This window comes from Dioscorea cayenensis, chromosome 15 (genome assembly GCF_009730915.1).
Source record: "Dioscorea cayenensis subsp. rotundata cultivar TDr96_F1 chromosome 15, TDr96_F1_v2_PseudoChromosome.rev07_lg8_w22 25.fasta, whole genome shotgun sequence".
Taxonomy (NCBI): Eukaryota; Viridiplantae; Streptophyta; class Magnoliopsida; order Dioscoreales; family Dioscoreaceae; genus Dioscorea; species Dioscorea cayenensis.
The window spans coordinates 3,052,459-3,074,185 of record NC_052485.1 but is presented as its reverse complement, the minus strand read 5'-3'; the positions used below and the strand labels follow the sequence as shown (position 1 = coordinate 3,074,185).

The 21,727-nt window shown below is 36.3% G+C and overlaps 6 protein-coding genes across 8 annotated transcripts; 2 read left to right on the top strand and 4 right to left on the bottom strand.

The window, feature by feature from the left end:
- The first annotated feature begins 939 nt into the window (after positions 1 to 939).
- Positions 940 to 2,177, top strand: LOC120277576 (peroxidase 7-like). Its single transcript, XM_039284435.1, has 4 exons — positions 940 to 1,173; positions 1,256 to 1,435; positions 1,501 to 1,663; positions 1,771 to 2,177. The coding sequence occupies exons 1-4, from the start codon at positions 940 to 942 to the stop codon at positions 2,175 to 2,177; spliced, it is 984 nt and encodes a 327-aa protein (XP_039140369.1).
- Positions 2,178 to 2,468: 291 nt separating this feature from the next.
- On the bottom strand, positions 2,469 to 4,442 carry LOC120276816 (DNA-3-methyladenine glycosylase 1-like). Its single transcript, XM_039283531.1, has 5 exons — positions 3,863 to 4,442; positions 3,713 to 3,770; positions 3,534 to 3,617; positions 3,316 to 3,451; positions 2,469 to 3,230 (listed from the first exon to the last, which is right to left on the bottom strand). Exons 1-5 carry the CDS (start codon positions 4,353 to 4,355, stop codon positions 2,970 to 2,972), a joined length of 1,032 nt encoding a protein of 343 aa, XP_039139465.1. The 5' UTR covers positions 4,356 to 4,442; the 3' UTR covers positions 2,469 to 2,969.
- A 7,341-nt stretch (positions 4,443 to 11,783) lies between these two features.
- On the top strand, positions 11,784 to 13,453 carry LOC120277022 (galactan beta-1,4-galactosyltransferase GALS3-like). The gene is made up of 2 exons (XM_039283763.1): positions 11,784 to 12,978; positions 13,056 to 13,453. The coding sequence occupies exons 1-2, from the start codon at positions 11,894 to 11,896 to the stop codon at positions 13,408 to 13,410; spliced, it is 1,440 nt and encodes a 479-aa protein (XP_039139697.1). The 5' UTR covers positions 11,784 to 11,893; the 3' UTR covers positions 13,411 to 13,453.
- Positions 13,454 to 13,577: 124 nt separating this feature from the next.
- Positions 13,578 to 15,400, bottom strand: LOC120277023. Of its 2 annotated transcripts, XM_039283764.1 has the most exons (4): positions 15,306 to 15,400; positions 15,153 to 15,222; positions 15,035 to 15,070; positions 13,578 to 14,958 (listed from the first exon to the last, which is right to left on the bottom strand). In XM_039283764.1, exons 2-4 carry the CDS (start codon positions 15,180 to 15,182, stop codon positions 13,831 to 13,833), a joined length of 1,194 nt encoding a protein of 397 aa, XP_039139698.1. In that variant the 5' UTR covers positions 15,183 to 15,222; positions 15,306 to 15,400; the 3' UTR covers positions 13,578 to 13,830. The 2 variants fall into 2 exon arrangements, with proteins under 2 accessions (XP_039139698.1, XP_039139699.1); XM_039283765.1 differs by lacking the exon at positions 15,035 to 15,070 and having other exon boundaries at positions 15,153 to 15,400.
- A 216-nt stretch (positions 15,401 to 15,616) lies between these two features.
- On the bottom strand, positions 15,617 to 18,324 carry LOC120277024 (protein CHLOROPLAST ENHANCING STRESS TOLERANCE, chloroplastic). The gene is made up of 6 exons (XM_039283766.1): positions 17,988 to 18,324; positions 17,869 to 17,913; positions 17,663 to 17,779; positions 16,960 to 17,040; positions 16,124 to 16,291; positions 15,617 to 15,937 (listed from the first exon to the last, which is right to left on the bottom strand). The coding sequence occupies exons 1-6, from the start codon at positions 18,246 to 18,248 to the stop codon at positions 15,848 to 15,850; spliced, it is 762 nt and encodes a 253-aa protein (XP_039139700.1). The 5' UTR covers positions 18,249 to 18,324; the 3' UTR covers positions 15,617 to 15,847.
- A 231-nt stretch (positions 18,325 to 18,555) lies between these two features.
- LOC120276918 (protein RICE SALT SENSITIVE 3-like) lies at positions 18,556 to 21,150 on the bottom strand. Of its 2 annotated transcripts, XM_039283655.1 has the most exons (7): positions 20,649 to 21,150; positions 20,500 to 20,550; positions 20,275 to 20,403; positions 20,002 to 20,107; positions 19,669 to 19,710; positions 19,520 to 19,576; positions 18,556 to 19,420 (listed from the first exon to the last, which is right to left on the bottom strand). In XM_039283655.1, the coding sequence occupies exons 1-7, from the start codon at positions 20,804 to 20,806 to the stop codon at positions 18,698 to 18,700; spliced, it is 1,266 nt and encodes a 421-aa protein (XP_039139589.1). In that variant the 5' UTR covers positions 20,807 to 21,150; the 3' UTR covers positions 18,556 to 18,697. The 2 variants fall into 2 exon arrangements, with proteins under 2 accessions (XP_039139589.1, XP_039139590.1); XM_039283656.1 differs by lacking the exons at positions 20,500 to 20,550; positions 20,649 to 21,150 and having other exon boundaries at positions 20,264 to 20,355.
- Between the last annotated feature and the right edge of the window lie 577 nt (positions 21,151 to 21,727).

Genomic DNA, 21,727 nt, shown 5'->3' with positions numbered 1-21,727 from the left:
ACACTAATTGTCTGACTCTGAAGTTGTACTTTGTATACTCTTTCTAATCAATAAGGATAGCGAGAGAAGTCAAAGATTATGCCTAATTATCAATGCTGAAATTTTTAGTTTGTTCTTTTTGTACAAGTTGAGAATTAGCCAAAATAAGAAAATAAAATCAATGTTAATGAGAATTAATTAGAACATGTAGAAGAGAAATCATTCGTAATATAGTGATAACTCACTACAAAATACATAAAAGGGCGATGATTCAAAATCTTACTACAACAGTACTATTTAAGCATTGTATCACTGCAACACATTAATGTTCATCAATATTGTTTGCTAGTTTTAGTGTGGGTCCCCTAATAAAAGATCAATGTTTTCTCCCTTCCAGTATTACATGGTAAGGAATTTATCTCTAAAAAAACCGTCAAACCACTGTAATTGATGTACTTTTATACATGCCTGTTTTTTTATAACGTTTGTCGTTTTTGTAAAAAAAAAAATTGTTAATGAAGATGTAGTTATATGTCTTGCGGAAATAAATCATTTTGTTGAAGTCATACTTATTATGAAAATATAAAAATAAAATTAGATACGTAATGGTATGTTAATAATTATACAATCATCAAGTCTTGGATATACGAAAAGGATTGAACAAGACCAAATCACATGCATTCAATCATACTGAACCCGAATCTCAAAGCAGCATTAATTAGGTCTGATTAAGTGGATTATCACTGTAACCCACTACACAACTGGGCCTTCATTAAAACCCAAAACACAGTTCAGCCCATAAACGTGCGTGCGTCCGTGCGTTCGTGCATGCATGTAATGCAGCCGACCAAGTCGTGCACCCCACGATCACCTAATTAACAGAGTGCAAACATGTCTATATATGAACATGTCAACCTAACAACAAATTAAGGAACCATACACAAGACATTCTCTGTTGACATGGCTAAACATCTTTCACTCCACCTTCTCATTCTCCTTCTTCTCCATGCCACCACATCCATGGCTGTTCATCATATTGAAACTGGGGCCAATGAACTATCTTTCACTTACTATGCCAAGTCTTGTCCCACCATGGAAGCCGTTGTTCACAACAAAGTAGCTCAATGGATCAAAACAGACCTCACTCTTGCACCAGCCATCATCAGACTTCACTTCCATGACTGTGCTATAAGAGTAACTTTATCATGAACTGCTTCTTAATTTTCAATCTTTTAGTTTTTCTTATATATAGATTATTTACATGCATGGCATGTAGGGTTGTGATGCATCCATTCTACTTAACCATGCTGGGAGTGAGAGGCTAGCAAAAGGTAGCAGAACTCTAAGAGGGTTCAATGTGATCAATGATATCAAGCAAGAGTTGGAAAGGAGATGCCCCAAGACTGTTTCATGTGCTGACATTCTCACTTCTGCTGCTAGAGATGCCACTCTTAAGGTAACAAGTATTTGTTACCCTTCTTTTATGAGCCCCACCCTTAATTCATGAAAACATTGTTTTAGGTTGGAGGTCCATTTTGGGAGGTCCCTTATGGTAGGAAAGATGGCCGTGTATCAAAGGCTAAGGAAGCTGAACTGGTTCCCATGGGCCATGAGAACATCACACAGCTCATTGACTTCTTTCAAGCCAGAGGCTTGAACCCACTTGACCTTGTTGTGCTTTCAGGTATACGCTTAACTTGACCTACTAGTGGTTTGTATATATATTATATAATCCATAACTACGTGTACATGTTCACCACCTTTGCATGCATGCAATATGTTTTCATGCAGGATCACACACCATTGGACGAAGCACATGTAGCTCCTTTCAGAACAGACTTTATAACTTCACAAGCAAAGGGAAACCAGACCCAACCATTGATCCAAAATATCTCAAGTTCTTGAAGAAGAAATGCAGAGGTTCAACTATGTCAAAGTACGCCCCTCTTGATGCTACTACACCAACTAAGTTTGATGCTGTGTATTATGAGAATTTAGAGAGGAGGATGGGGTTGTTGTCCACTGATCAGTTGTTGTATTCTGATATGAGGACTGCACCCATTGTTGCTGCACTTGCTTCACAGCCAATGCTTTTCTCTCAGCAGTTTGCAGTGTCTATGGTGAACCTTGGGAATGTTCAAGTGCTCACTGGAAACCAAGGGGAGATCAGAACCAACTGCAATTTTGTTAACCTTTGATCATGTGTTTTATAAATTAATAAATGTATGTTATTTGATTCTATATTTTAAAAACTATGGAAGGACAACATTAATAAGAAAGAGTGATTAATTACTTTGAACATTTTACAGGCACACACAGATTGGCTTAGGTTGTAAAGCAAGAAGGTGTAAGCATTGGAAAGGGTGCAAATTAAATCATCACAAAAGTCATCACTTTAACATTGCTAGGACCATTAGAATATTTATTATTAGTTATTAAAAAAGCACATGAACATGAAAAGCGTAAATATATACACAGTGACAGAGTGCTAAAGCAAACTTGACGTCCACATTAAATTGTTACTGTATACACATTACACACCCAATCAAAGCAGCATGAATTTCCTTTGCAAACAAGTAAAAGACACAGTCAGACCAACTTAACATGTTACAAACCTTACCCACAAAGTAAGAAAAGCACCAACTTGTAAGACATAGAGAGGAATTAAAGAACACCTACTCAATAATAGAGCAAAGACGAGAGAGAGATGAAAGTGGCTGTGAGGAATCCTACTCTCCATCTACAGCCTGTTAAAAGTGTGAGATGAGAGAGGAATAATGAGAGCGTGCTGAGCTCCCACATTGAAAAAGAAACCAATCCCTGACATGCACCCACATGCAAATGCTTGGCCTTCTCACATGCTCCCTGTTCCCCACATGCAAACCATCCTTGTCACAACACCTAACTTAGTCTACATACATACATACATACATACACCCAAACTTAGTAATGGTGATAGTTATGTTGATTAGGGAGAAGATATATGGTGATCAAGGTGTGTTAATGGTTAATGAATGGTGGCGAGGGCAATGGACAAGATGGTCATTGGTGAGTCCGGCTACCTGCATGAAGGAATGGACTATGGTCGGTCCGACGAACCGGAATCCTCGCCGGAGGAGATCTTTGCTAATAGCCTCAGACTTGGATGTCTTGGCAGGGATTTTCCTACATGACTTGTAATTGGTGATGATTGGCTTGTGGTTTACAAACCCCCAAAGATACTTGTCCAATGACCCAAACTCTTTTCTCACCTGTAAATATATAAGGTATTGTTACAAACCATATTTTTCAAGAAGATATCTTTTTAGAATTTTTTTCTTTTTAAATGTTATATACCTCAAGAATACGTTTAGCATTGTCAATAATGCCACGAACTTTAGCTAAATCAATCCGGTGATCGGAGCTGATAGCTAGTATTTGCTTCTCTGTAAACATTGCCACCTTCTCTGCATCAAACCCTGCAAACGCTTCCCTGAAATCAAAGAAGAAAACTAAGATTTAAGTACATATATATATATATCTTCAAATGATCTCTAGAAGCACAAGAATCACACCTGAAACTCTGGCGTTTTTTCAATATTGTAGTCCAGTCTGACCCAACTTGAGCCCCTGCTAAAGCTAGTAACTCAAACAACATCCTGCAAACCCAAAACAACATAATAAATTCTTCCATTTGGTATATGATAAGAAAATCTAAACAATGAGCTAGAAAGAAAGAGGTTAAAAAGCTCACTTGTCTTCATGTACAGGCACACCCCATTCCTCATCATGGTAAGCAACATACACAGGATCTACAAAATAACAAAACTATAAGGTATACGTACACATATATAAATATATAGATATAGCTAAACAAGAAAGATAGAATTAATAAACTAGGTACCTGAATTAACTGTAATAAAGCTACATCTCTTCTCCTCCTGAGGAACTCCATGAGAAGAATCAAAAGGAGCAACCTTGGAAGCTGAAACCCTTCCATAGTGAGCAATCTTCATTTTCCTTTGCACTTGCAGCAATGAAGCTTGCTCTCTTTGCGCAGCGGCAATGCTTCCCGGCGGTGCCATTTCAGTGACACAAGACTCAAACTGAAAACCAACTTGAATTCCTCCAATGAATCTCTTCAAACCATTAACATCAACACTGTTGTTTCTCTTCAGCTGAGGTTTAGGCTTTGGTGAAACTGGAGGAGAGACCTTGGCATTGATCACCTCATTAGCATTATTATTATTATTATTATTAATATTATCATTGACAATGAGCTTTTGGACAGGCTTCTTGGCAAGGACTGAGACACGGTTGCCACCGGGCTGTAAGACTGGCCTTCCGTTGATGTCCATGACTCCGGCATGGCCGGACTTGATCTTGGAGGTGCACATATTGTTTAAAGGATCGTTTGAGAAGGAGATGATGAACTGGATAAAATGAAATTAAGATGGTGTGTGTAATTTGTGAGTATGTATATATATATATATATAGAGATATGAATGAAATAGAGAAGAAGGGGGACAAGTAACATGGAGAAGATGGGCAATGCCATACAAAGCTTGTGAGGGGCGGCTTTCAGACTTTCTTTCTTTTTGGTTGGGCTTGTCAGACACATGGGTTCCATGGCCACTAGCTACTGTGTGATTGATGCCTTCTGATTAAGACCTCTCAAGTATAAATTATTTCATGCAGTAACTATGAAAAGACAAAGTAATTGAATATGATCATATCATTCGTTTATAATAATATGGTGATTATTGAATTGCAGGTTTGCAACCCATTGATTTGATTTAATTTAATTTAATTTATAAGGAAATTAAAGTTGATGTTTTATTTAAATCCCTCTTTATTTCCATTTTTGGTGTACTCAATCAGTCTTTTTCCACATCCTTTAGAATAGCAAGGGATTGGTCTAAGTAATTAAAGAGATTTAATTTGCTTGTTTAATTTTTATTTATATAAAAAAATTATTAAGAAAAAAAATATCTATCTCACTGTAGAGTTCGTCCTGTTTTGTTAGTTAACATGTTATAAAAACAAAAAAACAGAAAAAGTGCATGCATGAACAGGGTAAAGCATATCATCTAGAGTTTTCTGTCCATTGATTTGGCACACTTGAAAGGGACTCTTCGAAGGCTCTTCATTGCATCCTAAAAAAAAAAAAAATGAGATGCATGCATGCATGCATTAAAGTCTTAAATTTTCTTAAATCACCATTTTTTTTTACTAATTGACATGCAAATCAATCACATTCATTAGGAAGTAAACCAATGAGCCAAAGTGCTTTGAATTATTAACTACAATAAACCATTAGAGATCTTTTATCATGGACATTTTATTATGTTTTGAAGTGATATTTTAAGATTTATATATCCTTATTTCCAATCTCATCAAATTTCATTTTATATATATATAAATATAACTAATTTAAGGGTGTTAGAATTCATCATTAATTTGTAAGTTTTGTAATAACAAGTTGTTTGTTTTTGTTAAAATTATAACCAGGGGGTTTTGTTCCAACAAAACAAAATAAAAGTTTTGAAAGAATTTTTAAATTAAAGATAAATTACATGACGTTATAAAAGAATTGCTCATATTTTATTTTCCATATCAAAATATTTTTATTATTGAAAAATAATAATCAAAACATGTCAAATTTTGTGATTTATTCATGTTTATAAAAAAGAAAGAAAAGTAAATTATCTACAATTTTTAATCCATATATTGATCACATAGTACACTTGAAAAAGACTCTCCAAAGGCTCTTCACTGGACTCATTAAGCTTGATCCTCCTTGTCATGGCAGGCAAAGACAATCACATAAATGCCAGGGGGGTGAAGAACATGGCCATATTTCTCATATTTAGAACTTTATTAATCAATAACACACTACATGTGATCATCCAACTCTTTTCCACATATAATCACTTGTGTTGTCTTTGCTATTTAACTTGCATGTCCCTTTCCTTGTTAACCTTGTGCCAATGTAGTGGGAGACCAAACACTAGAACTCCAACTTAACTTCATCATGGAATCTAATGTTTAACTTGCCATTAGAATCTTATTCATGCTTATCACAATGTGAGACATTGCATGTGTCATCCACTAAGACCCTAATTAATTACAAGTTATAATATATATATAGTATTATATTGATTAATTAAAATATATAATCCTTAAATTTGTCATGCTAATTAATCTTTGTTTTATATGTATATATAAATCTATCAAACATCGGGAGAAGTGGAAAATTAAAAAGGTTATGAATATATAATTTAGTAGTGTTAGTTCTAAGATGTTTCCATTTGGACTTGTTTTATGGATGTGTTGTGGTAGTACAATGGAAAGAGGAAGCTTCTCATAAAGAGTGAATATGGACATGAAGATGAAGATGTTTTGACAATGGCCCTCACAAGATGAGACCAGATCCAATTGCTAGTACTGCTCTTGTTTTAAACTTATCAATGAGGTTATTTATGGGCACTAGTACTGTTTTCTATTTGCCAAGTATCATATCTCTTTTTTTAAAACTTAATAATTGAAAAAAATAGATAAATTATTTTAATATATTAAAAACATATTATTTATAATATAAAATGTAATATTTTATTCTGTTCTCAAATCAAATTTAAAGTTCCTGTTTCTTAAAAAAAATAAAGAGGTGTTTTTTTTTTTAAACTTATAAATGAAAATGTATTCTCTATTACCTCTTAACCCATTTTATTTATCAATATAATTGTTCTAATCTATGATTTTTATTTTTTAAGATTTTATAAATATTTATAAAATTATTTTTTACCCCCTAACAGTTTAAAAAATTCCCAGACAACCCCTCTGACTTTTGAATTTGCCAGACAGCCCTTCCTTTTTTGTTTCACTTCATTTTTTCCCCTTTCAGCTAATTCCGTCTAATTCATTTGATTGAATTCCATTTTTACTCTCAACAATGGTGGAAAAAGGCACATCATCTTTTTTAAAATAACCCAGTTTTTTTCCATCTTTCAAATATTTTTTGAAAGACCTTGAGCCTCATCGTGGATCTCTAGTGGCCTTCGACCATTTTCATCACCACCTTCTGTTGCTATAGGTACTTCGGGTTTGCCTTGACGATGAAGTCGGTTGGAAAGGCTCGGCCTTGTAAAGGAAGAGGCCGACGAGAATCGATATACTAATGAGAGATGTGTTGTACTTTAGAGAACCGAAGAAATCGGACGAACGGAAGGAGGATGAGGAGGGGGAGGGTATTCGGTGTTTTGTAAGAGAGGAAGGAACGATTTAGAACTTATGTCGATCCCCTTGGACATTCTTAATTGGTATGTGTGTGTTTTTTTAATTCAAATTCATCCAATTTATGTCGATTCTTTTTGTATGGATAAATTTGAAATTGTTGGAATGTTTTATCGTGGGGTTGATTGCACAACCAGGATTGATAAAAGAAAACAAGGTAATTTAAACAAAAATAACTATTGTTAAACAGAAACCAAGACTATTAAACGGAAACGCGATACCTTAAACATAAACCCGAATTATTAAACAGAAACAAGATAACTTAAACAAAAACCTATTGTTAAAGCGTAAAAAAAGTGTATTCATGAAACAAAAAACCAAAAACTATTAAACAAAAAAATTAGTAAATTTAATCGAGATACGCATTAACATATAATGTAAAAACTATTGAAACACAACAAATTAAAAAGTAAAAACATTTAACAATGCGCTCTAACATAATTGGATAAACAAAAACGAGTAAATTAAACAATAACCGAGACTGTTAAACGAAAACGTGTTAGCTTCAACAAAAACCCGGATTGATAAACGGAAATAAAATAACTTAAACAAAAACAACTATTATTAAACGTAAAACGTTAAAATTTATCTTTATGTTTAATGTACTTCTAATTTCGGAAGAAAATATTGATTGAAATCTACAAGATTTAAAAGGGTACTGGTAAAATAGTCTAAAGTTTATAGAACAAGTATTAATCCATGGTAAAATAGTCTAGAGATTTATCCATATATCCATAAAAAGGTGATTCTTTTATGTTCTAATTCCCTAAAGTTCTTATTCCAAGATATCTTCTTTTAAACATTATTTTAAACATTTATTAAAAAAGGCCAATTGAATTTGAGTTTAATTTTTATTTTTATTTTTACTCCAATAATTTCTAAAGAGTTTTGGGATCTAAATTAATCAAAATATAATGTATTATTGTACTAGTAGCTTAACTTAGTCTGCTTCCACTTAATAGTGTATGTTTGTGTGTAACTAACCTACTTTCTGCTTAAATAACCCAGTTTCTGCTTAAGTAACCCAGTTTCCGTTTAAAATTGTATGTTTGTGTTAAACGCTACTCTGTAACTTAAACATGAATCAATATTATTAAACATAAACAAATTTTTTTATACATAAAATACCAAAGTTATACGAAAACACATATATTTAAACAGAAACATACTTTAATATAAAGTTTTCTCCTAATTCATCTCTGTCTATCTCCTCCGCAACTACATTCTCCCTCTCCTTTGTCTCTTCAACCAGAAACTTATATGATTCTCCAAGTTCTCACCTTCCTCACTCTTCTCCTTCTCCTCTTCCAATGCCACTAGCTCCTCAACCTCTCCAACGATCTCCACGACCTCTTTCTCCTCAACCCCAACACCAGCAGAGCTTGTCTACAGATCCAACTTTCCACCAACGGAGTCCTCTAAAGGGTTCTCTGACTTCAAACCATTGATCTTTGTGTCTATCGTTTATTGCAGGCAAGAAAATAAAACAACATGGCAAACACCCATAAATCCAAGAAACGATTGAGGTCCGCTCCGGCGATGGTGCACTTCCGTCGAACTCCCACGCTGTCGCCGGCGGATCTAGGTGTCTCCACCATGACTCCGATCTCCAGATTGGATCCGCCAACCCAACCCGAGATCTCACAGATTCCAAATGGAACGAGCAAACATGCCAAAAAAGGACAACCAAGACTCCGGTTAGAAGAAGACCTTTCTTACAAGTACATAAAAGCCCGTATTAAAAAAAAGGTTGCGCTAGTAGATGAAGGTCATTGTTGTCAAAAAATTCTCAACCAACTCCGTTTAGTCATTTTAACGACTTGAAGGGTTTAAAAATAAGTGGAGAGAAAAAGAGGGTTTTTTTGGGGATACCAAAATTAGAGAGGGGAAAATGTATATAAACGAAACTTTCAAGGGGTATTTGGCAATTAACACTTTATTTTATAATAGACTTTCAAAAAATAAGTACCATCAGTATAGAAATCTAAAATCTAGTGTTTGTTATCATTTTATTTAATTTGTATAAATAAAAACTTTGACTTTAGTATTTACATCTCTCCATAAAACAGTGGAACTTTTTATATGCACTGTGTAATTCGAATTGAATACTACACAAGATGTAAATGGTAAATCGAATGTACATGCAAACAATATATATATATATATACATATACGTATATTTAATTCTGTTAGTTCAAGCATAATAAATGATCATGTGTTGGTTATATATATGTTTGTTAATAAATAAAATCAATAAATAAATAAAACCAAAGCCACATTCTATTTATTAAGTTTGAAAGGGGGTGATTTACCTACTTCTTTTCAGACAAAAATAACTAATTAATAAATTTTGAAAAGATGTATCATCTAACCAATCATTTACAAATTCATAATTACCATTAGTATAACATTTTCAAAAATAATCATGCTAGAAAGTGTCAATTTTGATTCTTCTTAAACAAAGAAAAGGTTTTGTTCAATAGAAATATAACATATAAGGACTATTCCAAATCAACCCTACAAATTTGAAGATGATAAAATTAATCTTTGTCTTTAGTCAACTCCTTTATAAAAAGCCTTTTAAAATTGTTTAGGATTATTTGAGCCTTCATATTAATTATTTTTCTAATAAAATTATAATTGTATTTTTATTATTTTTCAAATTACACTGTTACTATCATTTCCATCTCCTTTACAGTTGATCCTATTTAGGCACTCCAAAATTATGTGGCCTTTTAAGTAAATTTTTTTTTACAAATAATACATCTATTTATTTCCAAATAAACACTGCATAAAAAAATGCATATAATAATTTCACCGTGTGTGGCATTCTATAATTGAATATTCGCATAAAAAGAAAACCAAAATTTATAAATTTCATTTTGACGGATGGCATTTTATGCTGAATGAATCAACTTCAAATAATTTTAAAGATATTGTTATTTTACTCAATCAACAGGTATTATTATTTTTATTATTATTTTTTTTTAGAACCAAAATAACAGTAAGAATATTCTTATTAAAACTACAATCCGGTCTTATATATAGTTTTTTTCAATTTTAGTCAATTTAAAACATTATGTTAGAATTATAATTGTGGTTGTGTGTATATATAAAATAAGTGCATTTAATATCACATGGGAACCTTTTACTCAGTGTTCACATGTTTTGGTTGTTGTGATTCTTCTCTTCTAATTCTAATATTTTAAAAAGAAAAAGCTCCACATGAAATATCATGCTAATAATTGTAGTTAATAATTGTCATGCTTTACACTGTTGTCCAATTTAAATGAAAATTATAGCAATGGTCCAACAATTATAAACCAAAAAAAAAAAAAAATGAAAATTTATTATTTATGAGCATGTGATATATGGCATGAATTCCATAACCCATGGGACACACAATGCCTTGCCCCCATGCAAAGTCTCCCATCAAGTGTGGAAGAAGGAAAAAAAGGCACCCTCTTTATTGTCATTGTACAAGGTCCAAGAATCCATATTGCCATCAGAGTTGGGAAGAGACCTCGTTTCATGGGAAGAATTTGACTGTTTTTTTTCCCTTCATTATTTCCTAAATATAATATTTTATTTTTAACATAATATAAGTTTAAGGTAAATAGTTTTATTAATTCTTCTAATTTTACAAATTAGCAGATTGGATTTTGCATTTGTTGTTCTTCATTGGATGATGCCCTGGTAACTCATACTTTTCAGCAGATCTTTTTCTTTTAATTATATATATATATATATACTGGTTAAATCATCCTCTTTCTTTTAATTATATATATTGGTTGGATCATCCTCTGACCAAATTAAGTAGTAGAAAATATCTAAAGGTATCTAATTTCTTTCCTCTTAAGTTTGGTATATAGTATCAAACTTGTAATCCTAACAAAAAAACTATAATACAAATTACAAAATGAAATGGTTAAATAATAAAAATTTAGATCATTTTATTAAGTAGTTTCAAATTTTAATACATATATAAGAGACTTAATTTTAAAATTGAAAAGATATCTGTTAAAAAAACTATTATTTATTAAATTTAATATTTTATCTCAAATTTGTTTAGAGTAAGAAAATAACCAAAGACTTATAATATTATATTTATATTTAAATTTTTATAAATTATAGATGAAATGGAATGTATCTAGATATGAAGTTAACATATTTATATTTTTATTTAATATGAACTGATTTTTTTTATATATTAAATATAAATATTTTGTATAAAAAATTCAATACTAGTAGACCATACATATATAAAAATTTATTTATTTTGAAAAGAAACAGAAGTTTCTTTAAAAAAAAACAAAAAAAAGAAGAAAGAAACCAAAGTCATGAACGGTAGGGCTATGGAACCAGACAACAGTCAATCTCCAACCCACAACCACGTGTCCACCGCTATTCAATTTATTTTTTATTTTTAATTCTAATATTAATTAATTAATTAATTAATTAAGAAAAAACTCAAATCCCTTCCTAAATTTTAAAAAATAATAATAATAAAAAAAAAAAAACTCTATTATACAATTCCTGCACCACCTTCCATTATTCATTCACACTTCACAACCTTTTTTCTCTTTCCTTTTTTCCTTTCAAAACCTTCACAACCATCTCCATCTCCATCACCATCTTCACCATGTCCAAAGAGAAGAGCGTGGTGATGGGCATTGTATGGAGCTTAGTCGACGTCAAGCTCCTTATCACCACCATCCTCATCCTCTGCTCCATTGCCACATTCCTCCAGCTCCTCCCTTCTACCTCTTCCTTCCTCTCTTGCCTCTCCTCTCAACCCCCTCAACCTCTCAACTTCACCATTCCCAAACCCCCACAAGAAACACTAACCTCAAGCTCCGGCGTTCTCAAGCGCTCCTTCAACCCCATCGGCTCCGCCGCCTATCTCTTCATCCAAATGGGCGCTTACCGCGGCGGCGCCAACTCCTTCGCCGTCGTCGGCCTTGGCTCCAAACCCCTCCACGTCTTCTCCAAACCAACCTTCACTTGCGTCTGGACCCCTACCAAAGACTCCACCATCAACTCCTCCAAAACCACCGTCGGCTCTAAGATCCTCCCTGACTGGGGCTACGGCCGTGTCTACACTGTCGTCGTCGTCAATTGTTCCTTCCCGGAGGACATCAACGTTGACGGATCCGGCGGCCAGCTAACCATCCACACCACCACAGGAGCTCAAGGCGACGATAAAGTTGAGAGCTTTGTTGCTTTAGAAGAGTCACCGGGGAGCTTCAACGTCACTGAACTCACGGCGGCGCCGCCCAAGTACGACATCCTCTACTGCGGCTCGTCTTTGTATGGCAACTTGAGTCCTCAGAGAGTCCGAGAATGGATGGCGTACCACGCGCGGCTGTTCGGCCCACGCGCGCACTTCGTGTTCCACGACGCCGGCGGTGTTCACCCGGCCGTGCTCGACGTGCTGAGACCGTGGATGGAGTTGGGTCTGATCACGTTACATGACATTAGAGAGCAAGAGAAGTTTGATGGGTATTATCATAACCAGTTCCTTGTTGTTAATGATTGCTTGCATAGATATCGGCATGCGGCTAAGTGGATGTTCTTCTTTGACATCGATGAGTTCCTTTATGTTGAGCCTAAAGCTACGCTTAGATCTTTGTTGGATTCTTTGTCGGGTTACACGCAGTTTACTATTGAGCAAATGCCAATGTCCAGCGAGCTCTGTCTTTCATCTGATTCAGGGAAAACGTCAAGGTATGTGTGGTTGTTAAGTTGTTCGGTGCTTTGGTTTTTTAATGTAAATGAATTGAAGGGATGGTTATGGTTTGCAGGTTGTGGGGGTTTGAGAAGTTGGTGTACAGGGATGTGAAGAGAGGTGTGCGAAGGGATCGGAAGTATGCGATCCAGCCGGGAAACGTGTTCGCAACGGGCGTGCACATGTCGCAGGACGTGATAGGGCGCACGTTGCATAAGTTGGACGGTCGAATTAAGTATTTTCACTACCACGGAACGATTGCTCAACGCCGAGAGCCTTGCCGCAATTTTGTGAACGTTACCGTTACCGACGACTTGGTTGTCGAGAGCACGCCTTACGTTTTCGATGATACGCTCCGCTCGATCGTTGGTAGTGTGAAACGGTATGAGTACAAGGCTATTGGGTCACGCCTTGGCCGAACGAGACAATAAAACAAACACCTTATAGTTATAGGCATTGTTTTTTTATTCAATAATTTTTAGAGGGGGTGGGGTTGTTTAATTGATTCTTTTTTACTATGTTGATATGGAAATGGTTGGAATTAGATGGTTTTTTTTTTAAAATATATATTATAAATATATTTGTATGCTTGCTACCATGAGGATTGAGGAGATCATTATCTGGCGACATTTGTTGAGTGTTGTCGGCTATAACTCAATTGACAAAAAATACAGATGCGCCAGGTTGGATTGAAATAATCACGAGAAGTGGGACTAATGGACAACACGCGTGGGTCCCACTTTTTGGCTTCGTGTCACTACCTCCGTGCATCTTTACTCGGTGTTACAATCAACTGACACGTTAATACAATTTGATTCAGACCGCATCATTGATAGGAAGGAACCAGAAAGTCAAACACTCTGAGCTTCTAAGAAAGCATTGAAATCTTCTCTGGCTTTGAGAAGCCTGGGAGTTATGCAGGCAGAGGTTGGAGATGGGGGGTAAGACATTGGAGCTGAAGTAGAGAACCTAACATGACGGTTTGATGATTCATGAGACTTCCTTGGGGCTGACCTTGATGAGCACTTCTTCAGTACCCCCTTCCTATCTTTGTCAAACAGAAAGGCTGCCTTAACTGGAGAGTTGGCTTCATTTGCAGAGCTCTTTATCAGCTCCAATGGCAGATCAAAATAAGACCTAATACTTTCACTATTTTCATCACCATGCAACACAGGAGAAGAAGACCATGACCCACATTCAAATTTTTCAAGGGAGACAACCCTGGAAGCCACACTTACTTGATCTTCTCTCATTTTAATGGCTGGCATTGCTGACTTCTTCTTTGAAAGACCTGGCAAGAACAAGCACAATGCGCCACATTTGAAGCTTTCTTCTTCAACATGTGGTTCTGCTTCTTCTTCTTCTTTTTCTACTTCATATTCTTGATCCTTGTTACAGTCCTTAACATCATCATCATCATCTTTGCATTCGTAAAGAACTTGAACTCCATTCTCTGAAGGCTGCTGTTGAAAGCTGAACCTCCTTGACAAGATATCAACAAACTCATCAGATGGCATGCATGATCTCCCTTCACCACAAGACTTACTTTTGCGTAAGTTTGTGCTTTGTTGCAGTGATGATCTGTGCAATGCAGTGGAACGCTGGCGAGAAAAGAGAGATGTCTGATTGTGACCCTTCCATTTCATCATGCTCTTGATCAATACTGAATCAGAACGAGGTGATGAGCTCGTTGAACATGGGAGGCTGGCACTGATGAACTTAGGCTTATAATGGTTGTTGTTAACCTTTGTTATTCCCTTGATTGATGCTGGATCCACTGATATCTGCTTCTCCATCTCCATCGGAAAATTCAAGTATGCATCAAAACCATAATCCTCTTGTTGATGGAGCTTCTGAAGATTAGTAGGAGCTAAGCTTCCAAGGCTGAAGAGGTTGTCTTCGTCAATGTCACCAAAATCTTCTTCAGTTGCTGGTTCATTGTTTTTTGATGCAATGGTGGAGGGATACATGGTTGGTTGCTGCAAATGCAAATGGCTGTTGAGGAGCAACCAAGGATGAATTTCATGTATTTAAAGTGATGAGAAGTTGACTGACTTGGGTGATGGTGGAGAGCACGATCAGCCATTTGCTCTGCATGTCAGGCTTATCAAGTTCTCAAACCCACAAAAGAACTTAGTACTAGAATACATTAATGACATGACAGGCAAACTACCTGGAGAGAGGTCAATGACTCAATTCCCATGCATGAGTTTCAGTTTTCCTGTTATCAATTCAAGCCAATCCTGGAAAGACAACAGAGAAAGAGAGCATTAGCATTGAGGTTAAGAATTCAATGCAACCAAGGAAACAAAATGGCTTACTGCACCTAATATAAGAACAAGGATCACCTTCTCACGGTATATTAATCACAGATCCCTGAGAGTCCTCATAATATTGACAAATGGCACGTAGATCTATCATAAAAAATGAACCATGTGCTATTTGAGCAGATGATGAAACAAATACAACGTTTATGATATAATAGCTGTTAATTAAGATCATACTGCCTCTTCTTTTCAACCACCATAACTAGAACATACAATACCTTGATAAGAATACATAAAAATAAATAACAGATTCCATCTGAGGAAAGCATTCCAAAACATATGTATACAGACACAGACACACACCCACACATTCTCGAGGCCAGATCAGATTCATGGACTCTAAACATAAATTTTCTACATAATAGTAAATGGGGTGGCTTTAGCCTAAACAAAATTTCTCTAAAAAAACAAGTGACAATTCAAACTTGTCCCCGTCTATCATTACAACAAATATAAGCTGCAGGGTCGATCATGTAAGTGGGCTGCCTAATCTATCATGGATCGTTGACTTTATACATGGAATAGTAAAACCTGAAAACCTCTACTGGAGAGAATTATAGAATAAAATTAGCACGACAGAGATTCCAATCAGAACAGGCAAAGCGGTCACCAAGTAAAGAGCGCCATATCCCTGCATGATGCATATGAAGGAATCAGAACTTATGAAGATGACAATGAAAATCAACCATCTGTACCATACCACAATCTATCAGAGATACTAGTGGAGGCTAGTGATGGGGTGCTTTATACTAGAGTTGTTCATGAATTACAGGTACAGTTTTAGAAAAAGAAAAGAGCATTGCCTACAAAAGCATACCAAAACCGGAGGCACTTCAACCTCATCTTCATCATCTTCCTCCTCAATGTCAGCAGCTGAGTCCCAGTCCAGATTAAGTCTCTTGGCAGCTTCAGCTGGATCTACTCCGGTGTCAGTTACTTTGGCATAAAGGGATTTGCTGCGCATACCCTTTTTTGGTGCTTCAACCTGTTCAATGAATGTAAATATATCAGGATTAGGAAAATGTACAAGTTCATGCAATCTTAATGGACAAGATCAGGTTCTTTTGGACGTGTGTATAGACACCACATATAAAAATTGAAACCATACATAAAAGTACGATAGTGCTTGAATTTGCTCTTAAAGTTCAACCTGCACTCTTAAAGAAAGTCTGATCATGATGCAAGCATATAATGATGCTCATGTACCAGATGATTAATCTCCTCTCAGTGCATGTCTTACATCAAACGCTTGGTCCATTCAAGCAGAATAACGTTACAGTTAAAAACAGGATATGATATTTTCTCAACTATTGCGTTCATTCATCCATTTTTCAAGCTAATGACTTTAAGTCTTTCCAGCAAAAGAAAGAGAAATGATTTACCTTTTACACTATGTCCCATACAAGAGTGAAAAAAGAAATCGGGTAAATCAATAAAATATTCAATGCCATCATGCCTCACTTGGACCAAAAAACATTATTGCCTCTGCCTCCAGTATCTTCTATGGAGGAAATTGCTCTTGGTAAAGAGTGTCCTTTTCTCAACTTTTGTTAATGGGACTAGTAAATTGCCTTTAGTTGGATAACCCAACCCATGCTACTAATGGAAATCAACTAGCTGCAGCTTTTATAGATTAGTAGATGGTACTCTTACCTCAAGATCAGGCCATTCATTCATCTCTGCAGCAAGCAACTTAAGAACAGCTGTGTCTTTCGGAATTTTTCCATCAATCACCTACAAAATGCATGATCGACATAATACATACACTAGATACAAGATTACGAAAGCTTAATCTAAGCCATTTAATCATGGAACGAGACTTGCAGATGCTTCAGAATATAGAGGACAAACGCTTGTGAATGGCATGGTGTACAGGATCGTGTGACGACAAGCACAACAATTTGTTGGTTAGGCAACCTGATACTGATAAATTACATTGCTTTTCAATTTGATATCGATCAAGGAATTTAATCTGGTTTTGAATTTGCATCTCATTGTTTAACACTTGACAATGAGGAAGAACACATATCACAGAGCATTATTCCCAGAGGATAGGCCGAAACAGTGTCATATAACTGACCAAATGGGTAAGCGAAAGCGAGATGATACAACATGCCCCATGATTTCACAATACAACAGAGAAGTAATATCAGTTGATGGCCAAAGTATGAACACATACTCAGAAGGTCAGCATCTTCGGATCCTAAACATTATATTTAAAGTTTTGAGAAAGATTTGATATCAGATGATATCACATACTAAATTTTTCAATACAAAATATGACTTCATGAAAACAATATAGACAAAAAGAATTGAAACCATTTGCTCAAAAAAGCAAAAACCATGCAACAGTTACCTCTTGCAAAGCATCAATCAAGTTTTCCTTGGTAATTTCATCATCAGGATCATCAATATCAAGCAATCTCTTGCGCTCAGAAAAACTAGAATCCTCAATCAAAAGAACTAACTTAACCTAAAATCACAAAACAGAGGAAATCCAGTGCCAATAAATTTACATCCTTTAATAACTCATATCACAAGTAACACTAAATATCAACTCACCTCACCAATGGTCATGTCTCTGTTCTTCCTTAGAAGATCCAGCACCTACAACCACACCAACAAACCATTAGAGAGGGAAAACAAGCAATGGAGAGTGAGAAAAAAAAAAAGATACCGACTCGTTGGATATCCTTAACGCATTCCAAGTCCTCAGGGCTAGCATCTTGCAGCTCATCACTAGCAACAGGAAGCTGGGTCTCTTCCTGGTCGACAGAGGCGAGAAGGCGGGTAGTGGAGCGGCGGTGGTGGAGAGGCAGGGAATGGCGGGTGGAGAGAAGGACGGGGATGGAGAGAATGGGGGCAAGAGGGCGAGGATTGGTGTGGCGATTGAGGGTTAGGGTTAGGGTTTGGACATTGGGGAATCGAAGATGGAGTGCCATGGCGATGGCGGGGTCTCTCTCTTCTCAAACATCGTCTATCTTCATTCTCAGCCTCTATCTTGGTCTCTGAACCGATATTTGGTGCCACTTAACCACGTTCACCTTATCTTGAATTGAGCTAGCTCAATCTTTTATTAAACTTTTTTTTTTAAAATAAATAAATAAATATAAAATATGTATTATTTATTCAAATACTATAATACTTTTAGCTATTTTATTTTATTTTTTTATTATGGTATAATGTATGGAAAATGAGAGGAAATTAGGAAAAGGAGAAGAGATAAAAATTAAAAGCGAAATTCTTTCTCACAAACAGGGTTTATTTAACAGAATGCAACTCCATGCATGCATGCATGCATGCAAGCAAGCAAGCACGCATCTCGTTGCATTTACTCATGAACAAGAAACAGGATTTTGATTGTAGGACTAGAAAGAACAAAAGCTTGAAATCAATCTAAGAAGGTTTCCATTATATCAGAGTAGATGCCAGCCTCGGAACCTCTGTATTCCATGGCATGAGGTGTTGAAGCTTGGTGTTGTTGTTGTTGTTGTTGCTGATGCTGCTGATGGTGATGGTGATGGTGATGATCTAAAGAAGAAGAAGAGGCTGAAGAAGAAGTCATTCTGGCAGGTAAAGTGAAGCTCCTCTTGAACTTGCTGGTGTTTTCCATCTTCCGAGCTTTGTTGGAATTGCTCTCCAGGCTCAGGTAGTCTTCAGCTTCTTGGCTCTGTTGTGGTGCTGACTTGTTTCCTAAACCTTCAGAGCCAAACAAAAGTTTGGCATCATCTGGTCTGCCAGTGAGTGCAGTGAAGAAGGACAGGCCGTTAGGCCATTTAAGGTCTGCATCATGGTCAGGGATCATGTCCTCCATTGGAGCTTCAGAGGAGTGGGGAAGAAGGAAGAGATGAGTGTCCTCTTTGTTGTTGGGTGGTGCCATTCTTGGAAAGTTGGGCATGGTGAGTGGCATGGTTGCAGGGAGTGGTGCATGGCTCCAGTTGAAGATTGGAGGAGGAGGAGGACGTGTAGGCATTTGCTTCAATGGAGTTGTGGATGATGATGGAGAAGTGTTTCTAGTGGAGGAGAAGAGCTGGGAAAGATAGAAGCCTGATTGATAACCCAGTGACTCAAACATGTGTCTCATTCTCAGCACAAAGTGCAGGTCTTCAGGTATCTGAGAACCACCAAAGTTTAAAACTTCATCCATTAATTTGGCTTGCAATATTGATGAAGAAGAAGAAAGAAACTCAGAAACTAATAATTAACTACTCACAATCTTGCAAGAGCCAAGCTGCAGAAGTCCATGTCCAGCTTGAATCACAGCTATAGTCTGTTTGTTTGTTTGTTGAAAAGTTTTAATTCAGTAATTTTGGATGAAAACTAAACTTCAAAAGGTAAAGAGCTCTGACAAATAATAATCACCTGTATTCCAGAAGCAAATTGGTCAGTCCATTCAGAAGGAAGCTGCAAAGACAAAGAAAACAAGACTCAGAATTACAGTGTTGATACTGTTTAGTTTTAGTACTATGGTTATGGCTATAGACTGAAAACAAAAAGAGAGAGAGAGAGAGAGAGAGAGAGATGGCAATGGCATCAATTCTGTTTCTGTTTTCAGATCTGACCAAAACCCTGCAAAGCTTGGTCAGAAAGAACCTTATCATCTTCTCTCTCTCTCTCTCTCTCTCTCTCTACACACACACACACACACACACAGTACTAAAGAGAAAGCACAGAGTGCATGTCTAGTCCACATACAGCATCAAAGGAGCTCTGCCAGTAGTTAGAAATGTTGGGCTCGCATTCAGAAGGTTCTTTGAAAACCCATTTGTGACACTTATCAGAGGCCACCTTTCCCATCAACCTGTTTAAATCAGTCAATCAATTAACAAATCTCATGAAAATAAAACATAAAGCAACATCCACCCACTCCCTATTCAGTTTTATTCACCATTTTTAACTATCTCTAATACACACATAGACATATATATATATATATATAACTGAAAAAAACACCTACCCAGTACCCACCCTTCTCCATAATTGTAGAGTTGAATGGACATCTTGCTGAAAGCTTTGCGCACTGGATCCTCACCATCAATGTCTTCCAAGCACTCTGCCACCCTTGTCCGGCAAAACCCATCCTCCCACATCAACATCCTTTAAACAAACAAACAAACAAACAAATAAAAACAAAGTTGACAAGCTTTTCATGCAAGTGGAAAAAAAAAAAGCATAGTGATAATTAGAGCTTACAAGCTGCCATTATCATCTCCCACCTTGCATCCATTTCCACCTCTACACCTTCTACTCATAAAAACCACAAAACATTCAAACACACCACCCCATAAACCACAAGTAAAAAAAACAAAAAACAGAGAGACAAAAAATAAGTTGAAACATACGGGCGTGGTCTTATAGTCCAGAAAACAGAGTAAGTCCAGTCCGAGTTAAGGCAAACGTTGCGTAGTGCTTCATGGAGGGCCATCATCCCCACTGCCTCCTTGCTCCTTGTCCCTGTATCACCTCCTCCTGCTCCTCCTCCTGCTCCTGAGCCCACCATCTCCTTCTCTCTCTCTCTCTCTCTTTGTTTCCCCTCCTCAGTATATATCTTTAGCTCTCAACTCTCTCTGTCTCTCTCTGTCTCTCTTTCTAAAGGTGAGGCACAGGGCCCATATCTCTGTCTTCTTGTGTATGTATGTCTCTGACTGAGTAAAACTCTCTTCAAAGTCTTCTTTACTTGAAGAAGAAGAAGAAGAAGAAGAAGAAGAAGAAGAGTTTGCAGGGGAGATGGAGAAGAAGAGGAGTGAGAGGTGGAGAAGAGAAACAGGGGAAGGGGGGTTTAGTTTGTTTGAGTGGAATTGCTGACAATAAAATAAATAAAAATAATTAAAAAAATAAATGAAAAATAAGAGCTTTGTTACTTGTTAGGGTTGATGGCTTTATATGGGTAACTGGTCCTCCTAACCTGTACCCACTTTTCCCTCTCTCTCTCATGACAAACCTACTCTTTTTCTTTTCTTTTTCTTCTTCTTTTTTCCCCCCACCACCTCTTCTAAAATATTACAATTAAATTAATCTTTACTATCAGTTATTGTTGTTATTATTATTACATGGGAAAGTAAATTTGTGTATTTTTTTTAATAAAAATAAAGTGATATGTATATATATATTTTTATATGTATACTTTGGGGGACGAGGGAGGAGGCACGTGAGCACGTGCCATGGCAGTGGGGCGGTGCATCGTTAGGCATAAAGAAAGAAGGGTGAACAGAGAAGCTGACTCAATCGCTTTGTCCTTGCACTTCCATTCTTATTATTATTATTATTATTATTATTATGAGCTAGAGAGAGAAACTGAGTGTTAGAGAGGGAAAGTTAGGGCACGGATTGCGGGGTAGTGTGCCCTAGAGACGCGACATCCTCCGCCTAAACAAATCCATACTTCGCTCCGCATTGACCGCCCACTTCTAATTACACCTAT

Excerpts from the sequence above, each read along its gene's own strand:
- LOC120277022 (XM_039283763.1), top strand. The coding sequence starts at position 11,894 with ATGTCCAAAGAGAAGAGCGTGGTGATGGGCATTGTATGGAGCTTAGTC. Across the intron at positions 12,979-13,055 it reads GATTCAGGGAAAACGTCAAG|GTTGTGGGGGTTTGAGAAGT; the intron begins GTATGTGTGGTT and ends TATGGTTTGCAG.
- LOC120277023 (XM_039283764.1), bottom strand. The coding sequence starts at position 15,182 with ATGGGAATTGAGTCATTGACCTCTCTCCAG. Across the intron at positions 15,071-15,152 it reads AGTCATTGACCTCTCTCCAG|AGCAAATGGCTGATCGTGCT; the intron begins GTAGTTTGCCTG and ends CCTGACATGCAG. Across the intron at positions 14,959-15,034 it reads TGCTCTCCACCATCACCCAA|CAACCAACCATGTATCCCTC; the intron begins GTCAGTCAACTT and ends TTGCATTTGCAG.
- LOC120276918 (XM_039283655.1), bottom strand. The coding sequence starts at position 20,806 with ATGGTGGGCTCAGGAGCAGGAGGAGGAGCAGGAGGAGGTGATACAGGG. Across the intron at positions 20,551-20,648 it reads TGGACTATAAGACCACGCCC|AAGGTGTAGAGGTGGAAATG; the intron begins GTATGTTTCAAC and ends TTTTATGAGTAG. Across the intron at positions 19,577-19,668 it reads AATTTGCTTCTGGAATACAG|ACTATAGCTGTGATTCAAGC; the intron begins GTGATTATTATT and ends ACAAACAAACAG.
- LOC120277024 (XM_039283766.1), bottom strand. The coding sequence starts at position 18,248 with ATGGCACTCCATCTTCGATTCCCCAATGTCCAAACCCTAACCCTAACC. Across the intron at positions 17,914-17,987 it reads GCGTTAAGGATATCCAACGA|GTGCTGGATCTTCTAAGGAA; the intron begins GTCGGTATCTTT and ends GTGTGGTTGTAG. Across the intron at positions 17,780-17,868 it reads GAGACATGACCATTGGTGAG|GTTAAGTTAGTTCTTTTGAT; the intron begins GTGAGTTGATAT and ends TTGTGATTTTAG.
- LOC120277576 (XM_039284435.1), top strand. The coding sequence starts at position 940 with ATGGCTAAACATCTTTCACTCCACCTTCTCATTCTCCTTCTTCTCCAT. Across the intron at positions 1,174-1,255 it reads TCCATGACTGTGCTATAAGA|GGTTGTGATGCATCCATTCT; the intron begins GTAACTTTATCA and ends CATGGCATGTAG. Across the intron at positions 1,436-1,500 it reads CTAGAGATGCCACTCTTAAG|GTTGGAGGTCCATTTTGGGA; the intron begins GTAACAAGTATT and ends ACATTGTTTTAG.
- LOC120276816 (XM_039283531.1), bottom strand. The coding sequence starts at position 4,355 with ATGTGCACCTCCAAGATCAAGTCCGGCCATGCCGGAGTCATGGACATC. Across the intron at positions 3,618-3,712 it reads GTGCCTGTACATGAAGACAA|GATGTTGTTTGAGTTACTAG; the intron begins GTGAGCTTTTTA and ends TTGGGTTTGCAG. Across the intron at positions 3,231-3,315 it reads ATGCTAAACGTATTCTTGAG|GTGAGAAAAGAGTTTGGGTC; the intron begins GTATATAACATT and ends ATATATTTACAG.